Source organism: Orycteropus afer, unplaced genomic scaffold (assembly GCF_000298275.1).
Source record: "Orycteropus afer afer isolate SDZICR_OR568_19922 unplaced genomic scaffold, OryAfe1.0 scaffold00291, whole genome shotgun sequence".
Lineage (NCBI taxonomy): Eukaryota > Metazoa > Chordata > Mammalia > Tubulidentata > Orycteropodidae > Orycteropus > Orycteropus afer.
Genome location: NW_006921878.1, coordinates 3,950,227 through 3,964,267, shown reverse-complemented (window position 1 = coordinate 3,964,267; position 14,041 = coordinate 3,950,227). Strand labels below are relative to the sequence as shown.

Below are 14,041 nucleotides of genomic sequence, written 5' to 3'. Positions count from 1 at the left end.
TGGTATTTTCAACATTCTCCGCTTACACCACCATTCGAATACATCAGTTCTTCGGTCTTCCTTTTCATTGTCCAGTTTTCACATGCATATGAGACGACTGAAGAGACCATGGCTTGAGTCATCTAAGTAATGTCTTTGCTGTTGAAGAATTTAAAGAGGGGGGAAGGAAGTGGACCACCACAATCCCTGTGAACAATAAGCCTCTGTTGCGGTTGGCAGCGATGAAGGAGCAAGGAGGACACCGCAGAGTCTGTTGTCGTCTAGTCTCAGAAGTCGCACACAATCACTGCCGCCATCTTCTGTTTGTGAGACGCAAGTCAGAAGGTCTAGCTCACACTCAAGAGAAGTGACTTTATCTCCCTCCTTTTTCAAGGAGGGTCAAAGAGCTGGTGGACATATTTTAAACCACCATTCTCCTCAACCAGCTCTTCAGCATATTCTGTTGGACCCAAAGTCAAAATCCTTCTAGACTCTTATTCCCTGCATTGTCACCTCCACTTGGTCCAAGCCTGTTATTACTCTCTTGGACTTTTTTTGTTTTGGGACCAGTGTCTGCTCTGCACCTGACTGCCACCAGGGGGCACCCATGAGCACCTGAGTAAGAGCTCATCCCTCCTGTGCTCATAGCCCTCCAGGGCTCCCACCTCCCTTGGGGTAATAGCCCAAGCCCTCCTTGTAACCCACAGGGCTCTGCAGGACCTGCCCTGTCCCCTCCCTGCCCTTCCTTCCTCTTCTCTCCCCCTTGCTCATGCTACTCCAGCCACATGGGCTTCCTCGCTGTTCCTCCAACTCGCCAGGCACTGTCCTGCCTCAGGGCCTTTGCACGGGCCGTGCCACCTGCCTGGAATGCCCTTCTCCAGACACCCACAAGACAGATCTCAGCTCAGAGAGGTCTTCCTTGACCCAGTTTCTCTAACACATCACCCTATTTCCCTCCCATTATGCACCACTCCCTGAGATCACTGTCTATCTGTCCCACAGGCTGTGAGCTCCAGGAGAGCAGAACCCATCCTCTTCTTCGCTCACGTACCCACCAAATGGTGCCTCGGCGGGGCAGGTTCTCAGCAAATGCTTACCCATCCCGCCTCACTCATTTCATTCCCAGACTCTGGGAGCAGGCCGCGTCACTGAGCTGTGTGGTTTGGAACAAGTTACAATCTCCCTGGTTATACTCATTTATTTTTCCATTGTGGTGAAAATATATACAACAAAACACACGTCATCTCTACACTTTCTCCATGTGCAATTCAGTGGACTGATGACATTCCCATCCTCCTCCTCTGAACTGGTCTTCCCCATGAACATAGATTTGCTGCCCTCTAACCCAAAACTCCCCTTCTCCCTCTCATCCCTGGTCACCACAAATAATCTTTGGTTTCTAAATGTTTTCTTACTTCGCGTAAGTAAGATCACACAGTATTTGTACTTTTACGACTAATTTCACTGAGCATGTCGTTTTTGAGGCTCATCCATGGTGTGGAGTGCATCAGGACTTCATTCTTCTTTACAGCTGCGTAATATTCCATTGTGTGTTTTTACCACATTGCATCTGTTCATCTGTTGGCAAAGAATATTGACTACACCACGGACTGCCAGAAGAACGAGCAAATCTGTCTTGGAAGAAGTACAGCCAGAATGCTGCTTAGAAGCAAGGATGGCGAGACTTCACCTCACATACTTTGGTCATGTGATCAAGAAGGACCACTCTCCAGAGGACAACATGCTTGGTGTGGTAGTTAAGGTTATGTGTCAACTTGGCTGGGCCTGGTTGAGTGGCTGGGCAGCTGGCTGTAGTTATTCCCCACGGTGAGAGTGGCAATGAACTTCATGGTGGAATCTACTGTAGCAGCTAAGTAGCCGCTTTAGGGATGTGGTGCACAGGTTTCTGTTTGTTTGACAAAGGTCTCCAGCTTTTGGTACATTTGAATCCTGCATGTAGCTGAGGCGTTATTCAGCACCCTGCCATGTGCTATGTTGTCTGACAATCTTGGGACTGTTAACGGACTTCAATCAACGGCGTGCCACGTGGTTTGGTAATATCAGGACTCTGCTTTTCCACTTGTTAACCTTGAGTTTGTCAGCCTCAGCAACCAGCAGGTCCCTGAGTGAAGAAAGCTTCCAGCTTCCGTGGGCCGGGAGCAAGAGGAGAGTTGAAACCCTAGAGCCAGGAGCTTTCACCCAGCCCCTAGAGCCTGGCACTTTGAATTCAGACTTCTAGCCTCCAAAATTGTAAGAGAATGAATTCCTGTTTGTTAAAGCCATCCCATTTGTGGTATATTCCTGTCAGAGTGGCACCAGGGAACCAGAACACTTGGTAAAGTAGGTGATGAGCGAAAAGAGGAAGACCCTCAATGAGTTGATTGACACAGTGGCCGCAAGAATGGGCTCAAGCATGGCTACTGTTGTGAGGATGGGGCAGGACCGGGCAACGCTTTGTTCCCCTGTACGAGGGGTCATGGTGGGTCGGAGCTGACTTGCATGGAACAAGCGTTCAATGTTGTGAAAGGATGATGTCCAACGCTCACAGGCTGCTTGCTATGTCCCAGGCACTGTGCTCAGCTATTCCTATGCCTGGTCTCATTGCATTCTCTCCATAACCCATGAGTTAGAGGCAGGGATGGTCATCGTTGTTGACTGCCATCAAATTGACTCCAAATCCTGGTAGCCCCCATACACAACAGGACACCACGCTGCCTGCCCCGATGTCACCCTAACAACTCCCAGCATTAAATTCACCTTTGTGGCCATCGTGCCGACCCATCTCACCGAGCGCCTCCCTCGCCCTCACCGGCGCTCCATTTCACCAAATGTGACGTCCTCCTCCAGGGATGGATCCCTCCTATTGATGTGTCTAAAGCAATCGCATCAGACAACGTTCTGCTGTCGTTCACAGGGATTTCAGTGGCTGATTTTCTAAAGTAGATCACCAGGCCTTCCTTCCTAGTCTGGAAGCGTCGCTGAAACCTGTCCATCATGGGTGACCCTGCTGATATTTTAAATACCGGTGGCCCAGCTTGCAGGCTCTTAGTAACAATCAAGCCACCACAGCATGAATGACACACTGACAGATGGGTGGTGGTGGGGGCGGTGGTCATCACGCCCATTTAACAGGCGAGGAAACAGAGGCTCAGAAAGACGCAGCGAGTTGTTGAAGGAATCACAAGATTTGCTCTCCTAACCACTGCACTGTATTGCCCTTCTGTGAACTGTCCTGGGTTTCTGGCTGCCTCAGCTTCGGAGCAAGGGACACATCGCAAAGATGAGAAGGCTGGGCTCAGCCAGTGATGTCACCACCCAGGATGGTGAGACTTCATCACCACCCAGGTTGCTCAGAGTCAGTGAGTGTGGTAGTTTGCTTTGTGTGTCAGCTTGGCTGGGCCTGGTTCAGTGGCTGGGCAGCTGGTGGTAGTTATTCCCCATGATGAGACTGGCAATCAACTCCATGGTGGGGTCGACAACAAGCAGCTGAGTAGCTGCCTTTGGGATGTGGTCTGCTTCCTATATATAAGGAGAAGCCTTGGGAATGGTCTCTAGCCTATGGCACACTTGGACCCTGCATGTAGCCATGTCATTGCTCAGCAGCCTGCCATGCTCTGCCGACCTTGGGACTTACAGTGGACTTAAGTTAATGGCCTGCCATGTGGATTGGTAACATCGGGACTGTGCCTGTTTACTTGTCAAACTTGGGGCTTCTCAGCCTTAGCAGCCAGCAGCTGTCTGAGTGAAGAAACGCCTCTAGCTCCAGTGGGCCGGGAGCAGGAGGCAGAGCTGGACCCCAAGGTTGAGGGGCTTTCACCCAGCCCCTAGAGCCTGGCACTTGAACTTGGACTTGTTGTTGTTGTTGTTGTTGTTTGCCGTCAAGTCGGCCCCGACTCATAGCGACCCCTCCTTGGGTTTCTGAGGCAGTATCACTATGGAAGTAGGATTGCCCAACCTTCCTTCTGAGGAGTGGCTGGTGGGTTTGAACCGCCAGCCTTCTGGTGAGCAGTCAAGTGCCTTAGGCACTATGCTACCAGAGCTCCTGAACTTGGACTTAAAGCCTACAAATTGTAAGAATAAACTCCTGTTTGTTAAGACCATCCCATTTGTGGTATATTTCTCGTCAGAGCGGCACTAGGCAACCAGAACAGTAAGCAACTGAGCTGGAACAGGAACCCAGGGTGGCCTAGGCCCAGAATCTATACACTGCACAGCCTCTACGTGTGCATGTATGTGGATGTTTGAAAAGGGGGCCCTTTTCAAACTTGGGTAGGTCCTCAACGAGATGGATGGACACAGTGGCTGCAACGATGGGCTCAGGTACAGCAAGGCTTGTGAGCCTGCCACAGGACCGGGCAGAAAAACCAAACTCATTGCCGTCAAGGAAATCCCGACTCATAGCAACCCCTCCTTGGGTTTCCAAGGCAAATCTCTACAGAAGTAGATTGTACAGTCTTCCTTCCGAGGAGTGGCTGGTGGGTTTGAACAGTCAGGGTTGCTATGAGTTAGAGCCGACTTGACAGGAACTAACACCACCACCACCACCCCTGGGCAGCAGAGGGGCTGGAGCTGTGGTCATGGGTTCGAGTCCTAACTCACACCTGCTCCTTTGGGCTCAGTTTCCCTTATGCAAAGCTTGAGCCAGAGATATGGAAGCAGTTCAAGATAGTGAGTACCTGGGGAGGCTCCTGAGTCAGAAATACAGCTTCTCTGGGCCTCAGTTTTTTTGTCAGTGAAATGGAGGTCATAATACAGTAAAGCTTGTGAAAGCTGGAAACTGTGTGGGGCGGAAACCTGTCTGAGAAGGAAAATGCAAATATTTTCCACTAATAGACGATAATAGAAAAGGGGTAAGACTGTACCCCATCCAAGGCAGAAAACCTGTGAGACCCAGAAAAACCAGGCAGTCATGTTGAGTTCTGGCTCTCAAAGGCTTTGCTGTATTTAGCAATTACATATATATATATATACACATACATACATATATATATATATATATATATATATATAGGTTCTGAAATTATGTACCTTTAAATGAATTTTGCAAATAAAATTGTATTATAAATTTAGCAATAATATTATCCATCCTGACATGACTGACATTTGGGGGCCCTTCTCCGGGGGGGATGTCCTATACACTGTAGGGTGTTGAGCAGCATCTCTGGCCTCCACCCACTTGATGCCAGTAGCACTCCCCTCCACTTGTGACAACCACAAATGTCCCTCCCTGGACTTCATCAAGTGTCCCCGGGGGCAGAATCACCCCTGGTAAGACCCATTGCCCATATCATAGGGTTGGAAGCCTATGTTGTGTTAATGTATCTGACATTCAGGGCTACATATGAGATTCCCAGCTCTGCTGTTTGCGTCCTGTGGCCCCAGGAGACTCACTTCCATTTCAGAGCCTCAATTTCTCCATATGTAACATGGGGATTTAGCCACAAGGACCGCACCCAAAGGTGCCACCTGAACCGAGCAGACATGTACAAACTGCTTTAGTCCACTAAGCACTCACTCAAGGAGCCCTGCTGGCACAATGGTTAAGCACTTAGCTGCTAACCAAAAGGTTGGCAGTTCAAACCCACCCAGCAGCTCCATAGGCAATTACAGCAAAGATTAACCTTGGAACCACACCCACTGCCATGGAGTTGATTCTGACTCACAGCGCCCCTAGAGGACAGAGCAGAACTGCTCCACAGGGTCTCCAAGGTTGTCAATCTTCCCAGAAGCAAAGCCCAAACCAAACCCAATGCCCTGGAGTCGATTCTGACTCACAGCACCCCTAGAGGACATAGTGGAACTGCACCACAGGGTTTCCTAGGTTTAATCTTTAATGGGAGCTGACTGCCTCATCTTTCTTCTGCTGCAGTGGATAGTGGGTTCAAACCATTAACATTTTGGTTGGCAGCCGAATGCTTTAACCACAGTGCCGCCAGAGCTCTTTAACAATAAAGATGATAGCCTAGAAAACTTATGGGACGGTTCTACTCTGTTCCATGGAGTCACTATGAGTCGGAACCAACTCCACTACACTCGACAACAACAAAGAGCTCACTCAACAGGCACCACTGTTCCCTCAAATGGAATCTTCTAGAAGGCCCTGGAAGTGGCCCCCGAGCACCCTCCCTCCTGGGCCCCAGACTCAGTGGGCCACGGCAGCGAGCGTTGGAGACACTTCCTGTGCGGTGGCTGGCGGCACCTACCGCGCCAGGTGGGCCAACGGGAGAATGCAGCTGGGGCCACCCCACTTCCTGCCCTTGTAGAGGTACCGCCCTGATGCTCCCCCATCCCCAAAATATCCCCCTCTCCCAAAACAAGCACCATCAGAGCCCACTGCAACCTCTGACTGAAGGTCACCCGCCCCCCCCGCCCCCCAGCAGCCGCCACGGGTGCCTGTCCCACTGGGAGTGCCCACCCCTGCTGCTGCTACCTCCGGCATTCCATTCCCAAGGGGGGACCTGGCCTCCCCCACCGTCCAGGAAACACAAACTCCCAGGAGGCCGGCAGAAAGGGAAGAGGGGCTGGGGCTCATCTCCGACCAGGACCCCCATTTCTCACCCCCAGTGTGTTTGGGGCGGGAAGGGGCTGGTTGCCAGGACAACAACCCCCACCTCCTCTGCCTGGGAACAAAGAGATAGCCGGCTGCGCCAAGAACGGCATGTTCCTTCCCCGCCAATGTGACTGGCGCAGCCTGGCAGCCGGCAATCAGAGAACCATGCCCAGAACCAACCGCCGGCCTGGCCACCCTCAACAAGGGTGGGGGTGGCTGGGAGGCAGTGGTGGCTGCGGGGACAGATTGGCCATGAGATTGGTGTCTCGTCAGGGTCTCCAGACCACAGTCTTTCCATCACAGTCTGTCCGCACAGCCTGAAGGACCTCACAGAAAGGGCAGAGAGCTACAAATAGCTGGCTCCATGCTGGCCACCGCAGCCTGGGGACAAAGGACCCCACGCAGGGCCTGCAGTGGCCTCAGGCATGAGTCTAGGGCTGGGTGAGAACACCACCAGTGGCCATGGCCAGTCCAGGTCTCAGCATGGCTCCCCTCCCCCAAGCCTGCCATGCCTAGCCTCCCCTCACCTCGCAGGGGACAGCGGGCAGCTGGCGCCACTGAGGGCCAGGGGGCGGGGACGGGCCAGGGCCTGAATGTTAAAAGACCCCTGGCTTCCTGCGGCGAGCAGGCCAGGATAAGACAAAACACTTCCCTGTTGCCTACCAGGCCACGTTGACCAGGCAGTCTACCCACTGAGTGGGAACCCAGTGAGGGTGACATGTGGCAGGCCAGGCCAGGTTGGAATAGAATTGCCAGGTGAAACAGACACAAAGCTAGACAAATACATTTTTAATATAAGTATACCCCTTGCAATATTTGGGATAGACTCAAAAATTATTTATTGTTCTCTGCTTCTGCAAAGATTGTTGTCAGATGCTGGTGAGTCAATTTCGACTCCTAGTGACCCTGCGTGAGAGAGTGGGGCTGCCTGAGAGGGTTTTCTAGCCTATAATCCTGATGGGGCAGATCACCAGGTCTTTCTCCTGCAGAGCCACTGCATGAGTTCAAACTACCAACCTTTGGGTTAGCAGCCAAGCGCTAACTGCTATGCCACCAGAGCTCCTTCCAAAAAAAAAAAAAAAAGACCAGTGGGGAGGTTCTACCGTGCCACATGGGGTCGGCATGAGTTGGAATGGACTGCATGGCACCCAACGACGACCAAAAATTCCCGAGCTGAGGGTCTTCTAGTTTTCTTTGCTTTGTCTGACAACCCTAGGGTGGGCGTTCCAGGAGAGGCAACGAACTCTGCAATGTTCCCCAAAGTTGCTCCTCTGTTGGGTCCCTGGCTCAGACAGCACCAATTTCCCTGCCCCCAGTCCTCAGCTAGAGGCAGCACCAGCCTCCCCTCCCAATCATGGCCCATCCACTCCTGCCCTCCGGAGTGTGTCGCCAGTCTGCTCTGCCCCCTGCACACCTGGCATGGGCCATGGCTCCACCCAAACCCTGCCCGCCTTTCCCTGCTTCTCACTCGCTCCACCTAGTCTTCAGTCAAGAGCTGAACGAGGCCCTCCCCTGCTCTGAATCCAACAGTGGCTCCCCACTGCTCCCAGGATAAAGGTCATTCAAGGGCCCTTCCCCAGAAGGGCTCCAGCTGGTCTACTCCCCAACACCCAAACGCCGCTCTCCTCTGGCCACTTGGTGGAGCTCTCGTTGTCCAAATGCTTCCGTCTCTCTCCAGCTGCTGGACATGGCCGTTACCTAAACCTAAGTCAGGGCCTATCCTTCCTCTGCCCACAGCCCTCCCGGGCTCCCACCTCCCTGGGTTACAAGCCCAAGCCCTCCCTGAGGCCCACAGGGCCCTCATGACCTGCCCCATCCCCCTCCTGGCCTCCCCTCCTCTTCTCTCCCCCTCACTCACTGCTCTGGCCACACAGGCCTCTTCGCTGTGCCTCCAGCTTACCAGACCCGGTCCTGTCTCAGGGCTTTTGCACAGGCTGCACCCTCTGTCTAGAGCACAGGGTACCCCAGAGGGCCAGAGAGTTTACCTCCTCACTGCCTTTAGGCTTCAGCTCAAATGTCACCCCCGCAGAGAAGTCTCTCTTGTCTACCTCACTGAAAATCGCAAATCGCCCCTCATCTCCTTCTCCGGCTATATTTTGTCCACTGCTCATACTGCCCTCTAACCGACTGCCATGTATCACTTTGAGTTTCACGTATCACCTGCTTCATCTACTAGGATGCCAGCTCCACCGTGCAGGGACTTTGTCTGTCTGGCTCACCACCGTATTCCCGGTGAGCACACCAGAACCAAATCCAGAACCAAACCCAGTACCATCGAGTCAGTTCCAACTCACAGTGATCCTGTAGGACACAGGAAAACTGTCCCATAGGGTTTCTCAAATTTTAACTTTTTATTGTGATTTGGATGAAATTTTACAAAGTAGATTCGTTTTCCATTCAATAGTTCATATACATTTTGTTTTGTAACATGGATTACAACAGAACAGCTCTCCTCCCACTTCCTTCCTGCAGTCACCCTATACCTATATCCTTCTCTCCTATGCATTCCTGCCTCCCAACCTTTCTCCCTGTGCAAATGCCACCCTTCTGATCTCCCACAGTTTACTGTTCTAAGGAGTGCATCTCCCTGGGGTAGGTGTTCAGCTTGTAGGCCTGTCTGTTGTTTAGCTGGTGGTTAAGACACCAGAGAGAGTCCCGTTCTGGACCCGAAGGGTGACTTTGAGGCTATCGTCTTGGGGGATCACCAGTCTCTGTCTGACCAGTAATCCTGGTCTTTTTAATGTTTTTTAATTTTGTTCTAATTTTTTCTCCCACTCTATCCAGGATCTCCAATTCTGATCCCTTTGAGTGGTTGGCAGCGGTAGCTGGGCACCATCTAGTTCTTCTGGTGTCAGGGTTGTGTAGGCTGAGGTTCTCATGGTCCATTAGTGCTTTGAATTAATTGTTTCCATGCATCTTGGATTTTCTTCAATCTTCTTTGCTCTGAACGAGGAGAAACCAATAGTTGTATCTTAGATGGCTAAGCAAGCTTTTAAGACCCCAGTCACCACTCACCAATGTAGGATGTAGAACAGTGTTTTGTGTGCTGTGTTATGCCAATTGAGTTTGATGTCCCCCACAACCATGGTACTGAGACCACAGGCCCAGCGACTCACTCCCTCAAAGTTCTGAGTTGTGGCTAAGAAGTTATCTTAAGAAGCTATCCCACTAACTACCCTTCAGGTCTGGAATTGAACCCACACCTGTGGTTTCCAGCCAAACAAAAGACAGGCATATGAGATGAACATTTTCCTCAAGTAGATACTCTCCTTGGAGAGAACAATCATGGGAGAAAGAAGGGCTGCTTATGCACAGGGAGACAGCTCAGGGGGCAGGGGTGCATGGAGGGATGGACACAGGGAAGAGGTAACTATGGGGAGGAAGTGAGAGGGGAGCTGTTGCATTGTGGTAAACTGTGGTCAATGTCATGAGACAAAGTATATGTTAACTGCTGTACGGAAAGTGAATTTGCTCTGTAAATCTTCACCCAAATCACAATTAAAAAAAAAAAAAAGAAGCTATCCTGTTAGCTCTATACTGCACATGGACATTTTTATAGCACACACATACATGCATGTAACAACACTGTCTGCCCAACCTATGTATGGTGTAGATGGATACATTCCTCCTCACCTATCCATACCAGATCTTCTTGCCTATCTACCTATGTATCCCACAGGGTTTCCAAGGCTGCAAATCTTATGGAAGCAGACTACCTGATCTTTCTTCTGCAGAGTGGCTGGTGGGTTCAAACTGCCAACCTTCCAGTTAGCAGATGAATGCTTAACCACTGTGCCACTTGTTGGGCAAACCAAAAAAACCAAAACCAAACTCAATGTCATTGAGTCAGTTCCACTCACAGCAACCCCATTGGCTTTCCACAGCTGTAAATTTTTACAGAAATAGATCACCCCATCTTCCTTCTGCAGAGTGGCTGGTGGGTTTGAACCACTGACCTGGTTAGCAGCCAAATGCCTTATCCACTATGCCACCAGAGCTCCTGGGCCTATAGTAGGTGCTTAATAAATACTTTCTGAATGAATGAAAATCACTGTTACGGGTTGAATTGTGTCTCCTTACAAAGTTATGTTGAAGTCCTGAGCCCTGGCACCTGTGAAGGTGATCTTGTTTGGATACAGGGTCTTTCAGATGGTATCAGAGGTTCACACGAGGTCACACTGGAGTCAGGTGGGGCCTCATCCAGTATGAGTGGTATGTTTATAAGAAGAGACAGACAGGGAGAAGACAGCCATGTAAACACAAAGGCAGAAATTGGAGAGATGCAGACCCAAGCCAAGGATGACCACCTGGGGCTACCCGATGTTGGGAGAGAGGAAGAAGGGTCTTCCCTAGAGCCTTCAGCGACAGCCTGGCCCTGCTAACACCTGGGTTTCAGACTTCTAGCCTCCAGACTGTGAGAGTGAATTTCTGTGTTTTAAGACACCTCGGATGTAGGAGGGAACTCTGGTGGTGTCGTGCCTAAGGCATTTGACTGCTAACCAGAAGGCTGGCGGTTCAAACCAACCAGCCACTCCTCCGAAGGAAGGTTGGGCAATCTACTTCCGTAGAGATACCGCCTCAGGAACCCAAGGAGAGGTCACTATGACTTGGATCCAACTCGACAGCAGTGAGTTTGGGTTCTTTTTTTTCGTGTGTAAATACATTATTATGGCGCCACTATGCCTGAAATGGTCTCCTTGCACCTCCCCAGCCCCACCCCTCTATGTCCTGCCTTTTCTTCAAGGCCAGATGAAGCAGGTGGGATCATTCCCTTCCTCTAGGTTCTACGCCTCCGGCCTGACCCCTTCAAACCTTTACCACAGGGCAGCCTGAGAGATCTTTCAAATGCTCCAACCTGCCCTTGCTGCTCCCACTCCAGAACCTCCCATGGCTCCCCAGTGCCCTTAGGACCCTTGTAAACTGGTCCTTGCTAACCTGTTGTTGTTGTTAGGTGCCGTCGAGTCGCCTCCGACTCATAGAGACCCTATGCACAGCATAGCTAACCTATCCACTACCATCTCTCCTCACTGCCCCCCTCACATTCTACCCTCCAGGCTCACCCTGAGTCTTTGTGTTGTTTCCTGTGCTTGGAACAGCTCTCTGGTACATTTACTTACCTGACCCCCACTTATCCCTCAGGCCCCAGCTTAGGCCTCACCTCCCCCTGGAAGCCCTCCAAGACTACCATCACCTCTCCCCTGAGTCCTGCACCTCCTCTGGTCTCCACTCTGCCTGTGTACCCCCACAACACAGCCCTGCTCACCCTGCATGTTATCCGCCTAGTCACCAGAACCGACTGACCCAGCACACACAGGAGCCTCAGGCCCAGGGCTCCTAACACTTTAGGGGAACTGTGTGAATTTTAATCTCTCTTAGAATCAGAAGAAACAAGTGAACAGAATAATGGTATCTTGCGGTTGTTAGTGGCGTTGGCCCTGACCCATGACGACCTCGTGTACAGCAGAACGCAACGTGCCCTGTCTGGCACCATGTTCATGATCCTTGGTCCACTCAAGTCCATGGTTGTGGCCACTGGGATTCTGAGTGCCTTCCAGCACTGACTCAGACGACGTTATCATGACCCACGGGGCTTTCACTGGCTAATTTTCAGAAGTAGATTACCAGGCCTTTCCTTCTAGCCTGTCCTAGTCTGGAAGCTTCTCTGAAACCTGCTGTGAGCAACCTTGCTAGGATTTGAGATACTGGTGGCGTAGCTTCCAGCGTCACCACAACACATGAGCCACCACAGTAAGACAAACGGACAGATGGGTAGCGGAGATATCATCATCATTAATGTTCATAAAAGACATACAATAATTAATCCAGCCTGGATTATAATAATTATCTTTATACCAATGTCTTAAAAGATGATATTTAAATATTATGTCACAGAGGACGGAGCCCATCAAAGTTTTCATGGGGCTCTGCTGGTCTCCACTGTCTCCCCGCAACCCTGCCACACTAGAAAAAGGTGATGGTTGAGATCGGGTCCCCAGGGCTACCCAGCATTGCCTGGCATATAGTAGGTGCTCAATAATTGTTTACTGAATGGCTGACTATCCAGTCACTGTGCCCACACAGTCATGCCTGGCCTGGCTCATACCATGAGAGGAGCTTGATAAATGGATTGATGGATGGATATACGGGTCAGAGGGCAAAGGGAGGCTATGCCAGGGACCAATCTGGGAGCAGCAGCGCCACCTTGTGGCAAAATGCTTCCTGCCTCTCTCTCCCCCCACAGTTGTCAGTGTCCTCCCACCCAAGAGGGTTAGAATGGAGTGAGGGAAGAGGAGGAGGAGGAGGATTGAAGGTACATCACGTCGTTCAGATGCTGAGGCTGCCAATTTCTGGCTGTGTGACCTAGGGCAAGTTACTTTGCCTCTCTGAGACTCAGTTTCCTCATCCAGAAAATGGGGAGAATCAGGCCTATGAGTAATTAATGAAATAGCAGCAGCTACTTTTTACTTCCCACCCCGGGATGTGGGAAACAAGGGCGGGACTCCTAGACTGGTGTTGTTCTCAATGAGCCCTCAAGCTGGGGGCTGATACAGACTCCCAAGAGGACAAGGCAGGAACAAAGGAACAGACAGAAGCTTGGAAGAGAGTTGTCAGATCTATCAGAAAACAATCCAACCAACCAGATGCCCAGTTAAGTCTGAATATCAGACCAATCACAAATGATTTCTGAGCACCGTGTAGTATGTCCTCCAAAATTTCACGGGATATACTTAAACTAAAAAGTTTGTCTTCGATCTGAAATTTCAACTTAACTGGACGTCCTGTATCTGATCTGCCAACCCTACTCTGGGGGAAGCTCAGTGGGAGCCAGGCCTCTCCCTGAGGATTAGGCAAGGAAAGCTTCCTGAAGGAGGCATTAGGAGCCAGGAGGAGAGCCTTACTAGCAAAGGGGCAGGAGGTGTGGCCGCCCCTTTCTTCCCCTCCAGGACCCATATTTGCACATGCGCAGTGGCAGCAGCCCCTTTCTTCCCCTCCCCCACCCATATTTGCACATGCGCAGTGGCAGAAGCCCATGGCCATTCTCACAGGGACCAGGTGTCTGCTCACCAGGGTAGGAGAAGCACAGGTGCTTCAGGCTACTCTCCTCAGCTCACCCCTTTCTTTGCTCAGGTGATGCCCCCTGCTGGGCTTGCTCTCTCTACCCCCTTCTTCTGAGGTTGTATTGGAGTCCTTAAGGAGCCCTGGTGACACAGCGGTTAAAGTGCTTGGCTACTAACCAAAAGTCCAATGGTTCAAACCCACCAGCCACTCTGCGGGCGAAGGATGTGACAGTCTGCTCCCGTAAAGATTAATAAAAATCAAACCCATTCCCGTCAAGTCGATTCCAACTCATAGCCACCCTACAGGACAGAGCAGAACTGCCCCATGGGGTTTCCAAGGCTGTACCTTACCAAAGCAGATTTCGGGTGTAACTGGCCCAGGGGTTTACAACCTCTGCTAAATTATCTTGGTTAGGGTAGGGCTTCCGAGAGTTTCTGAACGAATATGGGAAAT

At 51.1% G+C, this 14,041-nt stretch overlaps 1 protein-coding gene across 1 annotated transcript in view; it reads left to right on the top strand.

Annotated features, from left to right (window-relative positions):
• The window catches only part of ARRDC5 (arrestin domain containing 5), a 32,632-nt gene extending 26,390 nt beyond the window's left edge, over positions 1-6,242 (top strand). Inside the window, exon 5 of the mRNA XM_007951107.1 lies at positions 6,120-6,242. Coding sequence (XP_007949298.1) covers positions 6,120-6,242 — 123 coding nt within the window. The remainder of the gene's footprint in view (positions 1-6,119) is intronic.
• The last annotated feature ends 7,799 nt before the right edge of the window (positions 6,243-14,041 follow it).